The sequence below is a fragment of the Macaca thibetana genome, chromosome 2 (assembly GCF_024542745.1).
Source record: "Macaca thibetana thibetana isolate TM-01 chromosome 2, ASM2454274v1, whole genome shotgun sequence".
Classification (NCBI taxonomy): domain Eukaryota; kingdom Metazoa; phylum Chordata; class Mammalia; order Primates; family Cercopithecidae; genus Macaca; species Macaca thibetana.
The window spans coordinates 118219534-118242087 of record NC_065579.1 but is presented as its reverse complement, the minus strand read 5'-3'; the positions used below and the strand labels follow the sequence as shown (position 1 = coordinate 118242087).

General features: G+C 42.4%; 3 protein-coding genes across 7 annotated transcripts in view; 1 reads left to right on the top strand and 2 right to left on the bottom strand.

Moving 5' to 3' along the window:
* ATXN7 (ataxin 7) overlaps nucleotides 1–4579 on the bottom strand; it is a 149356-nt gene extending 144777 nt beyond the window's left edge. The window contains exon 1 of one of the 4 annotated variants that reach the window (XM_050781218.1): nucleotides 4308–4579. The gene's annotated coding sequence lies outside the window, so the exon portion shown is untranslated. Of the gene's footprint in view, nucleotides 1–3466; nucleotides 3948–4307 lie in introns of those variants that run through there. The other 3 variants (XM_050781215.1, XM_050781214.1, XM_050781217.1) reach the window with 3 other exon arrangements.
* Nucleotides 1–22554, top strand: part of THOC7 (THO complex subunit 7) — a 738093-nt gene that overhangs the window by 703531 nt on the left and 12008 nt on the right. Inside the window, exon 2 of one of the 2 annotated variants that reach the window (XM_050781260.1) lies at nucleotides 4638–4665. In XM_050781260.1, coding sequence (XP_050637217.1) covers nucleotides 4647–4665 — 19 coding nt within the window. In that variant the 5' untranslated portion in view covers nucleotides 4638–4646. Of the gene's footprint in view, nucleotides 1–4359; nucleotides 4666–22554 lie in introns of those variants that run through there. The other variant, XM_050781261.1, reaches the window with a different exon arrangement.
* The window catches only part of C2H3orf49 (chromosome 2 C3orf49 homolog), a 30999-nt gene continuing 28124 nt past the window's right edge, over nucleotides 19680–22554 (bottom strand). Inside the window, exon 7 of the mRNA XM_050781254.1 lies at nucleotides 19680–19958. The gene's annotated coding sequence lies outside the window, so the exon portion shown is untranslated. The remainder of the gene's footprint in view (nucleotides 19959–22554) is intronic.

Genomic DNA, 22554 nt, shown 5'->3' with positions numbered 1-22554 from the left:
ATGGACTATAAAGCACATGTGCAGTATTTTAATTTTTTAATTCAGATTATAAGTGAAGAGAAAATGTTAAATGGAATCTTGCCCACAGAAAGAAATACAATGCTGGTGGGTGGCTATTGTTTCTTCCTGCCCAGCAGCATCCATGTCCTCCACTCTGCTAAATAAACCATCATTTTCCACTTTCCTCTAAATATCTACATTTGGGGACGACTCAATCCTAACTCATTTTTGAAAATCTTTTTCTTAAAAAAAAAAAAAGTTTTAAGTGTTAATATCTTCATCACACCAATTTGGAAATAATATACTTGTTATCCTATACAATTAATATACATGTTTCCTCAGATGTTTATTACTGGTTCCCCAAATCCGGCTTATAAGTCCTTCTTGTGGGCCAAAGAGGAGCTAAGATTTTTATACAGGAAACTTCTAGCCAGCCTTGCGACAACTGTACTAGTTAGCCATATCCAGATGAGTAACTGAAGCGTTAAGCAGGGTAAGTAGCTAGAGTGAATAAAGGAAACCAAATTTGAATTTTAAGTCTATTTTGACTCAAACTGTGTTTTCCCAATCATGTTCTACTGTCCTGCCAAGGCACAAACACATTTTCTTAGAATGATTCCCTCTGAGTCAAATTTCACATTTTCTGGAAAGAAGAGAGTGGAGCTGAAAGACCCATTTGCTCCAAGGGCTGGTGTAAAGATCAAATCTTTGCTTATCTACCATCGAACTATCTGGTCTGAATTTTTGGATATAATTTTTTAAAAATACAGCCACAGTGCATGCAGGACTAGCATGTCAGACCAGGTTGGCTTATCAACTGATAGGCAGTGCTTTGCTGTGGGAATAAAATGGAAGTGCCTCTAAGTCTGAAGACAACGTTATTTATTTATTTATTTATTTATTTATTTATTTATTTCAGTGTCTTACTCTGTCGCCCAGGCTAGAGTGTAGTGGCGTGATCTCAGCTCACTGAAACCTCGGCCTCCTGGGTTCAAGTGATTCTCCTTCCTCAGCCTCCTGAGTAGCTGTGATTACAGGCACATGCCACCAAGCCCGGATAATTTTTTTTGTATTTTTGGTAGAGATGGGGTTTCACCATGTTGGCCAGGCTGCTCTTGAATTCCTGACCTCAAATGATCCACCCGCCTCGGCCCCCCAAAGTGCTGGGATTTCAGGTGTACGGCACTGTGCCCAGCCTGAAGATAACTCTAAAAGGCAAGTAATGAGCACATAGATCTACTTTTCAAAAATGTTTTTTTCTCTTTAAAATGGTCATTCTGTGATGGCTCATGCCTGTTGTAATCCCAGCACTTTGGGAGGCTGTGGCAGGAGGATCACTTGAGCCCAGGAGGTCAAGGATGCAGTGAGCCATGTTCATGCAACTGCACTCTAGACTGGGCAATAAAGTGAGACCCTGTTTCAAAGGAAAAAGGAAAAAAGGAAAAAGAAAAGATTTCTAACTTCCATTTTATTCAATAAAAAGATGTGTCTCTAATTTTTTTTTAATTCCTGGATCTCTTTTCTAAAACAACTATAGACCTTCTTCCAGAAAAATACACATATACAAAAAGTTTTGGTCACAACTACAGGGAGTTCAGGAATCCCCTGAAACTGACGCTTGGAGGGTCACAGACCCCCAGGATAACCCTTGTTCTAAAAGCATATTACAAAAATCCTTACATTATTTCACGGGCCCAGAATAAAGACCATATAGCTAGCTCTCTCATCATTTTTTATATTTTCGGAAAGTAAATATCAAATAAACACACAAATTTTTCTTAACTAGTCTTTCATATTCTAAAAAAAAAAAAAAAAAACAGAAATCTTATGACTCGAATAAATCAATAAATATAAGATCATACAAGTTCAAAGTCTGAATCAGTTTTCTTAAAATCTGCTACTTCCATTTCTGTGTTTCTGCCCATAAAGATCTTCCTTGAAAAGAAGAAACATTAGAAGGGTAAGGACTTGAGTCTTTGCTACTTTAACATTCATCAACAGGTTAATATGTAAAAAGAAGACCACTCCTAATGTTTACTAAAAGATGTTCTCTCATATACACGAGATATACAATATGATGAAAAGACAATTCTTAAATGTTCAACGAATAGATCTGTGTGAATGCAATTGCAAGTAAAATCATGTAGCTGACAAAGCAGATTTTAGAGTTCATAAAGGTTCAAATTATGTGTTTCTCACCACTTGAGTCAAGCACTTTCAGGCTGGACACAATGGCTCAAACCTGTAATCCCAGCCCTTTGGGAGGCTGAGGCGGGAGGATCTCTTGAGCCCGGGAGTTCCAGACCAGCCTGGGCAACATAGTGAGATCATGTCTCTACAAAAATAAAAATGAAAAACTTAGCCAGGCATCATGGAACATGCCTGTAGTCCCAACTAGTTGGTAGCTGAGGTGGGAGGATCGCTTGAGCCCGGGAGTTCCAGGCCGCAGTGAGCCCTGATGATCGTGCCACTGCACTCCAACCTAGGCAACACAGGAAGCCTGTCTCAAAAAAAATAAAATAAAATAACTTTCAGGAATGTTTATTTTCAGGTACAGCTCAAACTTTAAAGTCTTTCAAATTCCTCTTCGTCTTATTACTCTAGAAAATTTCTAGCATCATCCAACAAAATTATAAGTTATCAAATGAACTTATAAAAATGTTTGAACAGCACTCCATCTATGAATAACTGACAGAATATCTCACAAAAATTTAAGTTACAGGGGACAGTGATACTTTCCCATGAAAATATTAAAGATTATTTTAAATAGCTAGATACTATTTAAAATCAGTATATAAGAAATGTTTCAAAATCAGTATTATAAGATTAAGAAACACTTAAGAACATTTCACCACATGACGATTACTTTCTAAATAACTATCCCCACCAAAATGCAACTTGGTATTGTGAACCCCAATCAACTGACAATTTCAGTTTACAATTTGTAGTACTTAAGATTTTTTTAAAACAGTTCTTCACTTAGAGTGCCCTGTCTCCTAACAAAGGAGATGAACAGGCTCTGATGCGCACCTACAGCCAGCGTTTAGGTCAGTATTTTTTCAAAGTCAGGGAAACTTCACACCCTAGGGGAGGGCAAGTTACATCTCAGAATCTTCACATAAAGTAATTTTTGTCTTTGTGACAAAAGTTAAATTCTTGAGCGCTAATTCTTGAGAGCACTGTAATGGTATTATTGAAGTCACTGGTCTCATATAATATGACTAAAATTGTACATATTTCTTGCTAGAGGTTAAACACACTTCACTTTAATACATTTGCATCTGCAGCTTCTCCTCTTTGAAAGAACTGGGGGGAAAACAGGGATAATGTACCTAAACTTAGTAAGGAAACTGAAACAACCAAATTTATCCCACACAACTTCTTCATCCCGGATATGAAGATGCAAGATCTACTTAGTGGACAGGAAAATTGGAAAACAACGATATGACTGAATAAAATAACAAACCTGTGTCAACTGAGACATGATCCTGGTGCTAATCGTATCTATCCCACCGGAGGTCAAATCAGCTGTATTGGTGCCTGTTTCCTCATCCACCTCTCACCACCTAAACGTGCCATTTACGAGAAAGCTATCGAAGTTGAGTCAAAGTGATTTCGAAAAGAGATGCCCATATAATTTGCAGTGTGCTCCAGACAACTACACACAAGGCAACGTTTCTCATTGAGCACCCCCGCCCCCACTTTCAACTTCCCCTTAAGATAGGGACAGTCACAGAGACATTTTCTGAAAATCAAAGAGAAAAATAAATAAAAGCACCCCATCATGATCACCGACGAGATCCCGACTCTGTGGTGGAATTGGGTGCCGGGTGAGGACGATGGGCACACGCTCCTGGTCGCTCCGCGAACTCCTCCGGGAGGTCGCCAAGTTTCTCTTTCACCCTTTTTCCCGCACCCGCCGAGCCCAGGAAGGAAGGGGGCGGCCGCAGGGGCCGGAACCGCGCGACCTGGAACCCGGGGCCTTTTCTGATTGCCGGCCGCGCCCCGCGCAAGTGCCGGCGTTCGAGACCCGCCCCAGCGCGAGTGGGCGCCAACTTGGAGGGGACCCCCAGCGACGCGCCCCCTCTGTACCCCTAGTCCCGCCTCTCCCGGGCTCAGCCGGATCCTGGCGTCCCCGTCACCCTCCCCATCCCCCAGGGAAGCGAGCCCACCCCTAGCAGCGTCACCCTGGATGGGGCGGCGGGGCCGCAGTCACCTTCCCGGAGAAGGAGCTGGGGCCCCGACTCCGGGCGGCCCGCAGCCCCCGCCGCGTCCCCGCAGCCCTGGCGGCGTCCGGGCGAGCTCACCTGGCGGCTGGCTGCGGCCTCCGGGGCGGCCTCTGGGCGTGGGCCGGGCGGGGGCTGCAAGGGGGGCGGCGGGAGCCCGGCCTGCAGCCGGGGCCGCCGCCGGCCGCCTAGCCTCACCCCAACTCGCGCCGGCCGCGGCCGCCCCCGGGGAGTACCGGGAGCGTGGGGAGCGCGGGTCCCGCGGCGGCGGCGCGGCGCGGCTCAGGCGTCGGAGCAGGCGGCCGCGGGCGCCGCCGCCTCCTCCTCCATGGCTGTTTACCCGGCTGCATTGTGGGAGTTTGACCTCCGCCGCCGCCAACCGCCGCCTCAGCTTGCGCCGCCGCCGCCGCCGCGCACGCCATGGGAGCCGTGACTGACGGTGAGGCCCCGCTCGCCGCCACCCGCGCCCGCTGCACAGCCCGTTCGGCCTCCCCGGAGACCCCTGGCCTCCCAGCCCGCTTCCGGGAACCCCTCGGCCTGCCCCGGCCGCTTCGCCCGAGCGCTTCGGCCTTCCAGACCCCTCCCCGAAGCGCCGGGCCTCCCCGGCTGCTTCCCTGAGTCCTTCCTCTCGCCAGAGGCCGAGCGCCCCTCGGAGCCCCTCGGCCTCCCCCGCCCGCTCTCCCGAAGGCAGCGCGGGGCTGTAGGGTGTGCCGGGAGCGTGGTCGGTGGGCTGGGAACACACGTGGGTGGCCGAGACGGCTAGAAGCGGTGCAAGGGCGGGTGGGACCGGAGGGAGTCCGGGTTTGTCTAGGGGCGCGGTGAGGGCCCAGGAGCCGCGAATGGTGGGCGGTGGTGCCGGGCTTGGGGCTGGGGGCCTGGAAGGTTTCTGGAGGACTAGGAGGGAGTGGGAGCTCCAGGGATGGAACGGGAGTTTCGGGACTCGTCTACAAGGGATGTCAGGATACGGAGCGTGACACCTGGAGGGGTCCTGGGGCATATTGGGAAGGACTCACAGACAATGGAGTCGATGGCAATGAGGCCTTGAACTGCAAGTGGATTGTGGGTGAGGAGAGGGAGCAGGGAATTATTTATAAAAGGAATACAGAGGGATGAGGTATCCGGAGGGTAATGAGGAAGTGTACCTGGGAGATTTACGGGGGGTAAGGAGGAGCCAGTATAGTGATGAGAAACCATCTAGGGTAGGTCAGGAGGATAGAAGATATATATGTGTTTGTTGGGGAGGGTGATTTGTCAGCTGGAATGGATTTAGAGGGGCAAAGACTGGGTTTGTGGACTGTCTAAGGGAGATGGTCTATGGAGTGAGAGCAGAAATAAGGTGACACTTTGGGGAAAGGGGAAGGGGCATGATCGGCAACTGGAGGGAGAACCTACAAGTTATCTGATTAGGGAGGAAGGAGGTCCTTTGATATCTGGGAAGGGGAAATCTAGGGCTTTTGGGTGTTTTTCAGGAGAGGGTGACCAGTAACTAAATGCCTGTGGAGAGGCCACTTCTGAAGAGTTGAAGACCACCAGGGTCTCCACATTAAAGGGCCTGGCCATGGGAAGAACAGTGATAGGCCCAAATTTGCAGACTGGTAAAGAGTAGTGGAGGTGGAAGACTACTAAAGACCCAGGAACTTCATGTAGAATTTCAGCTTTGCTTCATTCCAGTTTCATTTATTTAGTGGACATTTATCCTTCCTGGACTAGGCTTTGGGATTACAACCCAGAACCAACAAGCAAGAACTTTTCCCTCTCCAAAATTTCGGTCGGAAGGGAAAGAAACATTGACTAATGAGTTTTAAGAGTGACAAATATTACCACAAGGAAGTACAAGGTTGGTAACTGTAGGAACATGTAACAAAGATTATCCAATCAATGGAAATGAGAAAGCTTCCCCAAAAAAGATAATCCCATTTTTGAAGAATAAATAGATGTTGGACTGGTGTTCTGGGTTGGTAGCCACTTGTACAAAGGCCCCAAGATGTTGGAAGAACTCAAAGTTGACAGTTATTGCTAGAATTTAGAAAGTTATGAGCCAGAGATTTCTAAGGGCAATGGGAAGCCATTAAAAGTTTTAACATTGGTGTTGTGCTAATCAGATTGGCATTAACACACACACATGGCCGGGCACAGTGGCTCACACCTGTAATCCCAGCGCTTTGGGAGGCCAAGGCAGGTGGACCTCTTGAGCTCAGAAGTTCAAGACCAGCCTGGGCAACATAATGAGACCCCATGTCTACAAATACAAAAAAAATTGGTCTGGCACAGTGGCACACACCTGTGGTCCCAGAACTTGGGAGGTTGACAAGAGAGAATCACTTGAGCCTGGGAGGTCAAGGCTGAAGTGAACCACGATCGCATCAGTGCACTCCAGTCTGGGTGACAGAGTGAGACCCTGTCTCAAAAAAAAACAAAAAAAAACGCATGCACACTGTCTCTGTTATGTGCAGAATGATTAGAGGAAGAGAAAGTGAGGAGCTAAGTTTCCTTACCACTTACTAACGTTCACATGGTGCTGTCAGGTAATATTCTAATTGTTGTCCCCATTTTACAGATGAAACAGACACAGGTTAGCTTGCCCAAGGTCGCACAGATAGTAAGTCATAGAGGGTCAAAGGCAGGGAGACCACCTGCGGAGTTCCCGCTCTTCACTATTATGCCTCCTGTGTCTCCTATTTCTGCAGTGGCCCTGGTGAGAGACAATGAGGACTGTGACCAAGAGGGAATGCAGAGAAGAGGACAGGTGGGAGGGAAATTTGTGAGGCAGAATGTCAGAACTTCGGGTATTGAATGCGGGGAGAAGGGGTTTAGGATGATTCCAGGTTTTTGACTTTGCTGTGTGCCTGTTAGCACTACTTTTCTATTTATTGAGATAGAGATGTCCAAAGGAGCGATAGGCTTTGTCAGATGGGAGATAGGGACAGAAGATGAGTTCTGAAGTACTGACTGCAGTAGAGTGCCCCACCACATCCTTAGAGTCCACAGGAATCTCTACCCTGCCACTTACAGACTGTCTCACCTTCGGTCTCTGAATGGAGATAATAATAAAATCTGTGTCAGCGGATTGTTTTGAGGATTAAACACAAAAAGTTGTAAAGGGCTTTGCATTGAGTCCAACACATAATAATTAATGTTCAGTAAATATTATTAAATGTCAGAGTAGTTTTACTAATCTGTCTTCCACTTTCCTTTGATGTGGACTGTGCCTTCTCTCTTAATCTGCACAGGTTGCCTTTTCCTGCCTTTTCTATCAGGTGACACTCCACTTTTTCCTCAAGACCCAACTCAAAAATCCCCTCTTTTCTTTCCTGGAAGTAGTTGACCCTCTGCCTATTAGCCATGTTATTTTATGCATATTGCTGCTGTCACCCTTAATACTTTATTTATATGCCTTATGCTAGAAAAGATTTAAGGCAGTTCACCGTAATGAGAAAATGTACAAATTAAATGGATTAGAAAACAAGACAAAAAGAACACTGAAATTAGGAAAAATAAAGGGAAGTCAGAAGTGGGGTGATCCTCAAAATGCAGAAGGATAAAGTCTAGTACATTAATTAACCAAGCTGTAAGTGACCTGTTTCTCTAATAGGCCATGCCGAGAGGTGGTACCTCATCTACTCTGTGATCTAGTGTTCATGAAAGAAGGCAATCTTAGATGCCCAGGAAAAGCACTTTTTTTTTTTCTGATTTGAACTAGAGGAAAAGTTTGTCATTGAGGTCCTTATAAATGAAAGCCAGTGTCATATCCTTAACCTCTTTTCAGCACTGAAGATCACAGAGCTGTTTTGTAGCACATCCCTTGCTAGGTAAAAGAAGGTTAAATCACAATTTAGAAAGATTCTAAAGCCAGTAGAGGCTGGGTGTGGTAGTTCACACCTGTAATCAATCTTAGCACTTTGGGAGGCTAAGGCAGGAGGATCACTTGAGCCCAGGAGTTTGCAACCAGCCTAAGCAACACAGCGAGACCTCATCTCTACTAAAAAATTTTTCAAATTAGCCAGGCGTGTGTGGTGGTGTGCACCTGTGTCTCAGCTACTCGTCTCTACTAAAAATTTTTAAAAATTATCCAGGTGGAGTGGCACACACCTGTAGGTAGTCTCAGCTACTCAGGAGGCTGAGGCGGGAGGGTCACTTGAGCCCAGGAGTTTGAGATTGCAACCAGCCGTGATTGCACCACTGCACTCCAGCCTGTCAACAGCACTAAACCCTGTCTAAATAAAACCAACGGACAATTTGGTTTAGGTGGGTAGTGGGTAGCTCTGCTAATCTGGCTTGATTCAAAGCAAGGTTTTTTGATTGAATATCTAGACCATAAGGGAAAGACAAACTACAACTTCTTCAGACAATCCTCTATAAACATGGTTTTTATCAGCTCAGCTTTTGAAAAAATCAAGCTGAAATGAGTGGTATGTGTGATCAGTCAGCAAGTATTTATTGCATACCTTGTAGGCACAATGCAAAGTCCTGGCTACTTTGTAGTAAACTAGACAGGCGGGCCCTGGCCCCTGCTTTGGGGAAAGAAGCCGTAGTGTGCAATCAAATAAGTAAATAAGATAATTTCTGAAAAGGAATGTAATTAAGTTCTGAGAATGAACTTGGTGGAATGAGGACAGAGAGTAATGGGGGAGGGCAGTGAGACCTGACAGGTTCAACCACATGAAGAGCCCAGGAAAGTATTCCAGATAGAGACAACAACTAGTGCAAAGGCCTGAGGTGAAAACAAGTTCTGCACCCTTTGGAGGAAATAAGGAAAGCCAGTGGGCTGGATCTAGGGACAGGACTGCATCCAGGTGGACCAAGAGGAGTATGATGCAAAAGGAGGTAAAAGGGAGCTCAGGAGGAGCCTTGCAGGATTTGGAAAGGAGACTGAATTGTCCTGTGTGGGCATTTAGAAATGATTGGAGGATTTTAAGCAGGAGAGTTAGTGATCCAATTCATCTTTTAGATCATCTGAGTTGCATAAAAAAATGGATTCTAGAAAGGCAAGAATGAAAACAGGGAGCCCAATACAAAGTATTCCAGATGAGAGAAATAGGGGCTTGGATTAGAGCGAGGTTAGCGTGGAAGATAGAAGTGGATGCTCTTGATATCTCATTCATCCTCCTGGAAAGCTCTTGGAGGAGTACCAGTAACTGTTCATGGAGCTTACATGAGAGCCAATGTCTGTTACAAATTTGAGGTACCTGTATCACTGTGCCTTCATATAATCCATTCCTTTGCGTCTGCATATCCAATTGGACTGGGAGCTCTTGAAGAAGCAGCCCTTTTTTCCTGCTCTTGGTTTGAGGAACTGTCCTGCTTTAGAGTAGCTATAGCTACTAGACTGGATATTTTCACCACTACTGTCATGTTATAAGTGAAAAAGTGGAGGTCTTTGGAAGTTAATGACTTACAGTCACACGGCTAGTTTGTGACAAATCCATTTTCTCCCCTTGTTGCCAACTCTAGCATTTTGGCTAACTGAAGAACAGTTTGGATGTTGTCACTGTTAATTTAAACTATGTTAACTGTTTGTATTTTGTATCTGTTAATTTAAAGAATGCTAAATATTGTTAGTACCCTGATAGAAATCATTTCAGAAGCACTTCTTGCCATACAGAGAACATTAAGTAGATATCTTGATATGCCAGAGCGACAGATGAGAAATAGAGAAACGGTTTGTGGTGGAATGTGGCTCTACCTTCCATTTAATAGAGCTTGCTGGTTTTGACGGTAGCTTTTTTTTTTTTAACTTAGAAAAGTGTAATGCATGAATATATAATTGTTGCAATTTGAAATAATGATTTTTAATATGCCTACGAACAATATGACAGCATAATGGAGCTGCACTGTGACTTTCTAATAATGTAATTGTGTATATTTTTCTGTGAATGCAGAGGTGAGAGAACTCATCTGTGAAAGGAAGATAATAGTGCACACTTTGTAGAGTTGTTTCAAGGAGGAAACAGGGTAATATGTGTAAAGCACTTTGAAGTTGAGTGACCATTTAATTTATTGTGTAAACCAGGACACTTTTCAGAGTGAAAAGAAACAAATAGGATGTGTGGTCACCAACTAGGATTGTATAAATGCTATGTAAGTGTTTGCTGCTTCTGTTATTCCTATTTTCAGTTGCTGATCCAATGTTTTATAGACATTTGTGGGCACAGGGTTCATTTGTTTTGGGTTTTTTTTTTTCATTAGTGCCATTGGATTTGCCCACTTTGTTGCATCTTCTGTGGCCCCAACACAGGGATAACTGCTGCAGTTTAACTATGAAATGATGTTTCTTTAGCCAAGATAATTGGTTTTTCAAAGCAAGATTGACATTTCACCTTGACTTTATTAGCACTATACTCTAAACATTTAAACAAACAGAAAAGACAAAGGACCTCAACATGATGTTTTGCATTTCTTTTACTTTTAAAATTTTAAATGTAATTTTGGTGTAAGTAATTTCCCTTGGCATCAGCAATTTATGTAGACCGGTCAGAAGTATCTTAGGAGAGGTTAATATCTACATGGAGGAATCAGACCATCTTATTGTTCCTTCCACCCAGCTTTTGTACGTCTTCTTAATATTGTTGACCTTAAAAATTGTTTTAATGATTTTGAGCTATTTGAAAGGAGGTTTTGAAACCAGGTGTTATTTTGCCATAAGGAATGTAATACAATGGGCTAATATATGTGATTTATCTTAATTACATGAGCTGTGGTGGTCTAACGATAAATCTTACAGGAATCTCCGTGAACATTGTTTTTACATGGCCTTAGTCTCTCTTCTTGTTCATTTAAAATAGGTCAAGTCAAACCAGTTTTCTTTTTTGTTGTTAACACGTCATAGCTTTATTCAGTAACAGAGTAGAATTTTTAGTACAGAGAAAATGAAGTACCTGAGAATAAGTTTACCACCCAGTTAACTACCGTTACTACTTCAGAAAAAAAGTACTACATGTCAGTAAATTCAAGAAGAAATGCACAATATGAAAAATGAAGACCTTCCCCTCTTTACCTTCCATAATAATTCCTCTCCCAGAATGATTTTTAATGCCTCTAAAAGGTAAAAGTTCCTTCTCTAGAGCCTGACTCCTGAGTTTGAGTTCCATTTGTATTCCTTACTTCCTGTGACATTTACTTTTTGGCCAGGTGTTTTTTTATTGGTAAAATAGGGATAAGAATATCTATAATGCGGCCAGGCACAGTGGCTCACACCTGTAATCCCAGCACTTTGGTAGGCCGAGACGGGCGGATCACAAGGTCAGGAGATCGAGACCATCCTGGCTAACACGGTGAACCCCATCTCTACTAAAAATACAAAAAAAATTAGCCAGACGTGGTGGTGGGCACCTGTAGTCCCAGCTATTCAGGAGGCTGGGGCAGTAGAATGGCGTGAACCCGGGAGGCGGAGCTTGCAGTGAACTGAGATGGCGCCACTGTACTCCAGCCTGGGCGACAGACTCTGTCTCAAAAATTATCTATCTATCTATCTATCTATCTATCTATCTATCTATCTATCTATCTAATGCTGTTGTGTAGATTAAGTGTGTTTATATGTGAAAAGCATCTAAAACAGTACTTAGCATATTTAAGTGTTATATATATGTTGGCTAGTATACCAGTAGGCATATATGCTTGAAAATTTTATACAGTCATTTACACGCTGGTCTGTATTCAACTTCTGTGTACCTGTAAAAGTTTTTTAAAATGATGTAGTAGGTGCATATATTTATGGGGTACATGAGATGTTTTGATACATACATACAATGCAAAATAATCCCAGCAGGGTAGATAGGATATCCATTATCTTCAAGCATTTATCATTTGTTATAGACATTCTAGTTATGCTCTTTTAGTTGGTATAAAATGTACAATACATTATTGTTGACGGTAATCATCCTATTGTGCTATCAAATACTAGATCCTATTCACTCTAACTATATTTTTGTACCCATTAAGCATCCCTGCTCCTCCCCTGCCACCAAACACCCCACGGCTCTTCCCAGCCTCTCATAACCATCTCTACTGTCTACCTCCATGAGTTCAATTGTTTTAATTTTTAGCTTATCATGGAGCTCTTTTGAATATAAATCTACCTTATTCTTTTATATCAGTGTGTATACTCTATTAATTTTTTAGACAGATCCTCTATTGGCATTTAGTTTGTTTTCAGTTTTTTACTGTTCCAAACAGTGTTACAATGGAGATATTTGCATAGATATATTCGTGTACTTGTGGGAATAATTTCTAAAAGATAAGTCAAAAGGTAAATGTGTCTTTGATTTTGGTATATCTTGCTGTAGTGCCTTAGTAGCTAGTTGTTTTCCCCCACTATAATCCTGTCTGAAATTGTTATCCCTTCCTGTGGCTTTCAGTTTGGCACCTACAGAACTTTTTGCCAAACTGCATTTAGAAAGGAAATGCTAATCCTCACTGGTAGATCACAGGATTACTAGTTCACAAAGGCAGGTGAGATTGCAGCCCTCCCTCAAAGGGAGCCACATTTGACCTGTAATTTAGCCTTAGCAGGGAGTTACATAACCGTGATGCTATTGCCACTGGTTGTCAAGCCTTGACCTGTCTCTAAAATTGTTTTGTAATCAAGGTTTTAATGGCAAATATAGGGAAAGAACAATTATGAATTTTGAAAGGAATATTAGTCTGGATTTATGAGAAACTCCCTTTTATGATAAAATGAGAGCATAGCTAAAATGGCTGTGTCATCTGTCCAGAGGCCTGGAAATCTAGAATTGCTCTAGTAACTGTAAAGGAGTCATTTCTTCCTGCCTTTATGCTTATGAAAAATAGAGTTTTAAGATCTAACTTCTTGAAAGGACTTTTTGAGGCTTATTTGGTGTCTTGAGTAATTTTATATTTCTTCTGGGTATGTGTTGGCATATATGTATCCCATTTTGCAAGTGAATATTTACATTTCAGCATAAATGTGTCATTACTGATTGTAAACTGATTTTGAAAGACAGATATTTTGTATGTGCAATTATGGTACAATGTATAACCAAATCCAGTAGGAAGTCATAAGTTCTAGAATTGTGATAATAGTCTACTGTTAAACCAATCCTGTTTTTTATGTCTTCAGTGGTTAACGTTTAGGCATATTGGATATGAGGCATTTTGATGAGCAAATATGTATCTCATGCCCCTGCCTCATAGACAGTATACACTAGACAATGTGTGGTCATATTACTTACTAATTAATATAAGAAGTTAATTGCTGCCTCCTTTTCTTGACTCAGATTCACACTCCACAGTCTTTCCAGGAGCTAGATGGATGGTATTATCCAGCCGTCGTCCTTCAACCCCTAAAGCCAGGTGGAAAACCACCATCCTCACAGCAGGTGTCAAGTATTTTGGTTTAGAAACTCCTTCCAGATGATGTTGATCCTCATAGTAAAGAAAGTAATTATGACAACTAAGGAGTGATATTGATAACATCAATAAAATAACAAAAATAAAATCTGCTAAGCCACCTTTACTGTTTTTACAGGATAGACCAAAGCCCAGCAGAATTACTAATATAAGCATTCAGATTGCTTACAGAGGGTTTCAAGCACGATAATTTGTGAAGTCAATGTGTATAGTAAACAAAACATGTTTTAAGTGTGTTCAGTATGGAGCTAATTGATAAAACGTCATTAAAAATAATAATGCTCATGCCATTTGTGTTAGTAACTATCAGCAGCAGCCCATCTTTAAATTTAAAAAGAACAGAGGCTATTCTCAAACTGAGAGCTTACCTTTTTGTTTTATTTTGTTTCTGTTGGAGCGGTGCTCTGCACTTTGTACATGTTATTTCAGTAATTCTTGTCCACAGAGTTTTCTAGGCAGCAACTGTCTATGCACAATTTAAGCTAGAAACACCATGACCTTCCCAGTAAGGTTGAGACAGAAGCAAATTTGTAAGGAATCCTAACTGGGCAAAACGTCATATGCATAAATGCCTACTATGTATCTACATAGATATAGCTATAGATAAATCTTCAACATTTACTCTTTTATAGGATGATACAAGTTGTGGATTAAATTTAATATAAAGATAAGGATAACATATTTTTTGTTTGCCTACTATAGATAGACATTGTGCTCCTTTGTATACTTTTATTTCCCTTAAGTTTCCCAATATTTCTACAAAGTAGATAGTTTTATTCCCATTTTACAGATGAAGTCGAATGTTTGTCTTATGTGAATATACACACATGCACACACAGTAAGCACTGGGTGGACTAACCAAAACATTGGCTCCAGTTTTTTGTTTTTTTTTTTTTCTGGCCCAGGCAGTTGACTGTGAGATGTGCTTAGACTAAAGAGGGATAGGGCTGAGTGGGAGGAGGGCCTGTGAATGCCTGGACAGGGGATTCCCTGTGCTGCCAGAACTAGGGGTGCCACACTCCTACTTGTGCCACCCCAGTGTTGGCATTGGCCCCTGTTCTTTCCTAACCAAGTCGTCTGCTCAGTCCTAACCTGCCTTCTAGGACTTGTGATTCTTTTTTTTTTTTTTTTTTTTTTTTTTTCTGTTTTGAGATGGAGTCTCATTCTGCCACCCGGTCTAGAGTGCAGTGGTGAGATGTAGGCTCACTGCAAACTCTGCCTCCAGAGTTCAAGCAATTCTCCTGTCTCAGCCTCCTAAGTAGCTGGGATTACAGGCGCACGCCACCACGCCCAGCTAATGTTTGTATTTTTAGGAGAGACAAGGCTTCAACATGTTGTCCACGCTGGTATCGAACTCCTGACCTCAAGTGATCTGCCCACCTTGGCCTCTCAAAGTGCTGGGATTACAGACATGAGCTATTGTGCCCAGCCAGGACCTGTGATTCTAATCTCTCCTTTTTAGTTCAGGCCATGTTAGCTCCTAACTGTATATGCTTTGGTAGCCTCCTAACTAGCCTCCCTGCCTCTGGGCTTTTCCCAGTTACAATCCATTTTGTACATCCTCCTAAAAATTCTGGCCCATGAATCTTTAGCAACTCCCATTTTCCTACCAGCAAGGTGTACAAGTATAGTATTTACTGGTGCGGACTCCCAAAATCTGACCCCCAACTGCCTATATATCTTTGGGTCCTGCTATTTGTCTTCACTCATCCAGGCTCCCTAGTGTTCTAACACACTCATGCCCCAGATTCAGCCTTTCATTCCCCACCAAGCCTCTGCTAGAGCACAGCTTTCTCCCTGCCTGGGGTGAGAAGAAGGAAAGGATTTCAGCTTTCTTTTTTAACAACAGCTAACAGGTCTTGAGTACTCCTATGGCTCAAAATTCAAATAATATAAAAAGATAATCTCCAATCTTCCAGTCTGTTCCCCATCCACCCCACTTATACTGCCTTCTCTCTTGGTGTAGCCCCTTATATTAGTTTTTTGTATATCCTTCCAGGGTATCTATACTGCTCAGCACTGCACTAGTAGGGACTCCTTGTGCCCATTTGATGGGTCTCTGTCTGGGCTTCTAGGCTGTCCACAACATCCTTTGAAATCTAGGTGGATCTCTTGGAAGGTCAGAGAACAACTTGCACTCTGCATGCCTGCAGAGTTAGCATCATGTAGATGCTGCCAAGTTTTATGGCTGTATCTTCCCAAATAGTGGGTCAAGTTGCACTTGGGCCTTCTTGAACCACGGCTGGGGTGGCTGAGGAGCACTGTACTGGAATGCAGGGAACAGAGACCCAAGGTAGCTCTGGGCAGCAAACCTATGGAGGGCACCCTAGGTCAGTCCTCCAAAACCATTCTGCCCTCCTAGAGTTCTGGGCCTGGGTGTGTGGTGGGAGGGACAGCCTTGAAGTTTATTTTTCAGTTTAAAGATCTCAATTGGCTTTATTCTCGAGTCTAGACTTGGTCCACACATCATTCCATAAAATGGAATAAGTGTTCCAATGAGCTGAGCAGCAGAGGCTGGCTTTATATACAAAGAAGGGCTAAAGAAAGTAGAAGCACAAAACAGATAGCATATTAGTCATTTCAAAGCTACTCTTCTTGTAAGGTGGGGACAGAGAGGCCAACAATAGAAAAAACTGATTAGTTAACATGAGGTTATTTCAGCCTACCTTTTTTGTAGAGAAGCAAGGACTGAAGTAGAAGGAACTTCATTATTATGCCCACTGAAGATTTAAACTGGCCTCTTTGGGAAATTAGCTGTTATCCTGCTCTTCTGATCTCTTAGAAGGTTGGGTAACAACTTAGTCTAGGTTTGGAGGCATGAAACTTTAGCATGGGTAACTCCATTTTGAGTTTTAGTCTGGTCCATTGGGACATAGTACAAGAACTTAGTCCAAAACAGTGGCCTCCTGTAATTTTTATTTGACAGTTTGCCTTTTGGTTAGGTTGTTATGTAGGTGAGAGTGTAATCAAAACTTAGGTCATCAGTACTACTCAGTTGCCATCATTTTGAGTTTCTAGTCTCAGCATGTGTTTATAGCTTATTGTGTCCTCCCCATTATTATAAGTTTGTTTGAGTTTTTGTTGTTCCAGCTAGAGACATACCATCTGATGTTTGACAGATGGCTCTCTGGAAACATTTAAAACTTTTTGAGAAGATACAGTACACCAGGGAGACTACTGTTGTGATTAGCAGGTGGAAAATATGAAGAGTTTGGAGCTTTCTCCTTAGCCAGGATCCCCATGAGCCAAACCAACTAAAATCAAATAGCTAGATGAGGAGTCTATATGTTTTAACAAAGTAATCTGCTCTACAATACCCAATGTATTTATGTGCAACAAGAAATATAAGTTGCTGCCAGGCGCGGTGGCCCACGCCTGTAATCCCAGCACTTTGGGAGGCCGAGGTGGGCGGATCACAAGGTCAGGAGATCGAGATCACGGTGAAACCCCGTCTCTACTAAAAATACAAAAAATTAGCCGGGCGCGGTGGCGGGTGCCTGTAGTCCCAGCTACTCGGGAGGCTGAGGCAGGAGAATGGCGTGAACCTGGGAGGCGGAGCTTGCAGTGAGCCGAGATCGCGCCACTGCACTCCAGCCTGGGACACAGAGGGAGACTCCGTCTCAAAAAAAAAAAAAAAAAAAGAAAGAAATATCAGTTGCACAGATTGATCCCTGTTTAATTAGTTGGTAAGATAGCCTCCCATGACTATGTTAAATTAAAGCAGAGGTCAGGTGCAGTGGGCTCACGCCTGTAATCCCAACACTTTGGGAGTCTAAGGGAGGTGAATTGCTGAGGTCAGGAGTTTGAGACCACCCTAACTAACATGGTGAAACCCCATTTCTACTAAAATACAAAATTTAGCTGAGCGTGGAGGTAGGCGCCTGTAATCGCAGCTACTAGGGAGGCTGAGGCAGGGGAATTGCTTGAACCCAGGAGACGGAGGTTGCCATGAGCCAAGATTGTGCCACTCTACTCCAGGCTAGGCGACAGCGAGACTCACCTCAAAAATAAAATAAAATAAAATAAAAATAAATTGCACAGATTGCTCCTTGTTTAGTAGGTAATCTAGTATCCCATGACTATCTTAAATTAAAGCAGAGGCCAGGTGTTGTGGCTCATGCCTATAATCCCAGCATTTTGGGAGGCCAAGGTGGGTGGATCATTTGAGGTCAGGAGTTTGAGACCAGCTTGGCCAACATGGTGAAACCCTGTCTCTCTTAAAAATAAAAACAAAATTAGCTGGATGTGGTGGTACGTGCCTATAATCCCAGCTACTTGGGAGGCTGAGGTAGGGGAATTGCTTGAACCTGGGAGGCAGAGGTTGCAGTGAGCCAAGATCATACCACTGCACTCTAGCTTGGGCAATGGGAGTGAGACTCCATCTCTAAATAAATAAATAAATAAATAAATAAAAGCCGGCAGTCCCTGGGAGGCAGAGGTTGCAGTGAGCCAAGATCACACCACTGTACTCTAGCTTGGGCAATGGCAGTGAGACTCCATCTCTAAATAAATAAATAAATAAATAAATAAAAAGCCAGCAGTCCCAAGTTACCTCTAGGAAGTACTGATTGTGAAAATGTATAGCATTATCCTGTCAAGGTAAAGAAGTAGGCATAAATAAGGAATAATTAAGAGGAGTAAGAGTCTTATGATGGGGAGTCTTATTCCAATGGTCTTGGGAAAAGTTGTCCACAACATGAAGTCGACAACTTCTCATCCTGATTTGGAGTTTGATTGTCTCTGATGTGACATCAGGCATTCTGGTGAATTCTTTATGTGGCATATGTATCAGGTATGAGACATCTCCCCTGAAATTTACATCGAGTTGTCCAGCTTTAGCTTATAGGGCTTGAGAAACAGCCGTTTTTGTTATTTGAGAGTCTTAGCCAGATATAAGAATTCAGAATCCAGTCTAGTCTACTAGTAAAAAAAAAAAAGGAGAAAAAGAAAAAAGAAAGCAAAAACAATGAGCCAGGCTACAATCTAATAACAAGGCCACTATAACTTTTTTAACATAATTTTTTTCTCTACATTCACCCTCATTTCTACAAAAGATAATTGCAGACCAATTTGTCTGATTATTTATAAAAGTGCAGCAAGAATAACTACATAGCCATCTTTTAGATTTGCTTTGCTGCGAACTTTGACAAGGCATCTCAGATTAGACTTTTAGAAACCTCTCAATGTTAGGAAGCCAAATGAAGGCACATATCAGACTTTGCCTGCTATATCTAGTACCTTGAGGTTCATGGGCCTGCCAGGAAGTGACAGCCTTTACTCATTCACTATAATGCTGAGAACCTTTGAAGCTAGGCATTCTTTTTTTTTTTTTTTTGAGATGGAGTCTCACTCTGTCACCCAGGCTAGAGGGCAGTGACGCAGTCTTGGCCCACTGCAACCTCTGCCTCCTGAGTTCAAGCAATTGTGCTGCCTCAGCCTCCCGAGTAGTTGGGATTACAGGCTCATGCCACCACACCCGGCCAATTTTTGTATTTTTAATAGAGACAGGGTTTCACCATGTTGGCCAGAATGGTCTCGAACTCCTGACCTCAGATGATTCACCCACCTCGGCCTCCCAAAGTGCTGGGATTACAGGCGTGAGCCACCATGCCCAGCTGAAGCTAGGCATTCTAAGCACATTTTCAAATACGGTATTCCTGTCAGAGCCTTGATAATATAACCAGTGTTTCCAATTTTATCCTGTTAAAGAGAACAGATTCTTTATTGAACTTACGCAGACAACCAACTTGCCATAAAAATAACAGTACTAACAAATAGTTTCCAAATTCTGGAGGTATCATCAGGTAGAAAGGAAAAGCAAATGTTTCTATTTTTATTCATAAAAGTATGCTTTACCAAATTGCTGTAAACTATACATAGCTTTCAAAAAAAAGAAGTTTCCTTAAATCTGTAAAACAAAATATTAAAAGAACCAGCAATGTTTCAAATAAAGAAACCATGAAAACCCATAGTTTTTATTTATCAGTTCAATCAGTCTCATGTAATTAATTCATTCTCTGTTTGATCTTGGTTAGCAGTTTTACAAACCCATCAGATTCGTAGACCAAAAAGTGTCTGAGACAAGTCTTAATAGATTTAGGAGTTTATTTTGCCAAGGTTAAAGACATGCCCAGGACACAGCATCAGGAGGTCCTGAGATGTGCTGAAGGTGGTTGAGTTACAGCTGATTTTATATATTTTAGGGCGACAGAAGTTACAGGCAGACATCCATGAATACACGTAAGATGTATATTGGTTCAGTACAGAAAGACAGGACAACTGGAAGGTGGGGGGTGGGGAGGACTTCCAGCTCCTAGGTGGAGTTGATTTTCTGATTGGTAATTGGTTAAGTTATGAGCTAAAGACCTGGAATCAATAGAAAGGAATTTCTGTGTTAACATAAGGGGTTGTGGAGGCCAAGGTTCTTATAGACGTGAAACCTTCAGCTAGCAGGCTTCACAGAGAATAGATGGTAAATATTTCTTATCAGACTTAAAAAGGTGCCAGACTCTTAGTCAATCTCTGGATCAGGAAAAGACCTGGAAGGGGAAGGGGATTCTCCACAGAATGTAGATTTCCCTGACAAGAGACAACTTTGCAGGGCCATTTTTAAATACATCAAAGAAATATATTTCGGAGTAAAATACTTCAATTTCTTTCAATGTCTGCTGTCATGTGATGTATCTTATTGGTACAAAGAGTCTGTTTGGTCAGTCTTAAGATCTCTATTTTAATGCTCATGCTGGTCAGTTGTGCCTGAATTCTAGAAGGAGGGTATAATGAGGCATTCTGACCCTACCCCCATTCCCATCATGGCCTAAACTAGTTTTTCAGGTTTACTTTGGAAAGCCTTTGGCCTATTGAATGGAGGTCCATTCAATTGAGTGAAGGGCTTAGAATTTTATTTTTAGTTTACAGTTTCTTCATTAAAATTTTGGAAATTTTGTCCAATGGTACAAACTAAAAGTCATGTCAGAGTTTCTTTTTTTTTTTTTTTTGAGACAGAGTCTCACTCTGTTGCCCAGGCTAGAGTGCAATTGCACGATCTTGGCTCACTGCAACCTCTGCGTCCTGGGTTCAAGCAGTTCTCCTGCCTCAGCCTCCTGAGTAGCTGGGATTACAGGCACGCAACCCTACACCCAGCTAATTTTTATATTTTTAGTAGAAACAGGGTTTCGCCTTGTTGGCCAGGCTGGTCTCAACTCCTGACCTCAAGTGATCTGCTCGCCTCTGCCTCCCAAAGTGCTGGGATTACAGGCGTAAGCCACTGCACCCGGCCTTCTTTTCATTCTTCTGATATAGCTTTTTGGAGACACAGCACTTTAGGATTATAATTGCTTGCAAAAGCTTTCATAAAAGGCATTAGAACCAAAACAATTCACTGTTGACAACATGACTTAAAATGGCCATGGTTAAAACCTGATGAGAGTTCATTATAATAATGATGAAATTGACAAGGAAATTTGGTTATTTTTCAACCAAAATTATGACTGATAGCATTTATACCAATACATACCAGATTTATAGGAACTTTTTTTGTCACAGGGTGGGTGGGAAGCCTGATTTTAGGGGCTTTCCTGGAAAATTTTTTCAGCAGTCCTTTTTCCAATGTCCTGGTTGTTTGCACAAATGGCAGTGAATTTTTGGAAACTGCTGTTTTAGGGATTGCTTATTTGGGGAAGCACCCTAGGACAGGCCCAAATGTCATTCTAGGTTGTCAGTTGCCATGGAGCTGAAATACTTGGGGAATGGCTTTTCAAAAGGTAATCTGCAGTCTTTTGGGTTTTGCCTGACCCATAAGTAGATTGGACAGAGCTTGCTGGGTACTTGATAGAATTCTCAGGAGACTGCCATTCTGCCTCTTTCATCCATGTGGGGCTCCCTAGATTACACCAATACATGTACTAGTTGGTACAAATCAAGTATACTGGGGTTATAAATTACCAGTAAGGCCAGGCATGGTGGCTCGTGCCTATAATCCCAGCACTTTGGGAGGCCAAGGTGGGTGGATCACCTGAGGTCAGGAGTTTGAGACCAGCCTGGCCAACATGGTGAAACCGCGTCTCTACTAAAACTACAAAAAAATTAGCCGGGCGTGGTGGCGGGTGCCTGTAATCCCAGCTACTCGGGAGACTGAGGCAGGAAAATAGCTTGAACCCAGGAGGTGGAGGTTGCAGTGAGCAGAGATTGCGCCATTGCACTCCAGCCTGGACAACAAGAGCGAAACTCCATCTAAAAAAATAAAAATTTAAAAATAATGAGTTACTAGTAAGACCCTGAATTCTTCAGAAAACTTGTGAAATTCTTCTGTAGGTTTAGGAAAATCTTGAACTGTGGCCCTGAAGTCCATTTTTGTCCAGGGAGTACAAGTCACTTGGGGATTATCTCCTGATTTTTCAAATGATTCTCTTATAAGGAAACTGTTTAACTGCTTTTTTCAGGGAAGAATGGCAATTCAGACAAAGCAGACTGAATACTTAGGAGTAGATTGTAAATATTCAGGCAATGTAAGAGAGAGGGAGGCAGTAGGAGTTACATCAGTTTTACCATCCTTGGTAAGGGAATATCTTCCATTTCCAGCTTTTATTAGCTCTTTACAGTGAATCTTTTTAAAAGGTGATTTTAGAGCACTGTTGTCTCTTTGAGGCTTCTGAATACCAATAAGAATTCTGTTCTCTCTGAGTAATTTGGGAGGCTTGGGGTTTGAGTGCACTTCTTAGATGAATAGTCTTTTTCATCTGGAACATTCCATGTAATGGCATCATAATTCTGAATTATCTTTTGTAAGATTTTGCCATTTGTAAATATTTGTAGCTTCCAGAACCAGAAACCTCATACACAAAAAAGACAGATTGGCCAGAAGGCAGGGTACTCAGATCTTTAGAAATTAAAGAAACCATTTGATGTTGGATATTGGGTCTTCCAAAGCCAAAATGGCTTTGGCTTTGAGATTGCCTTGACC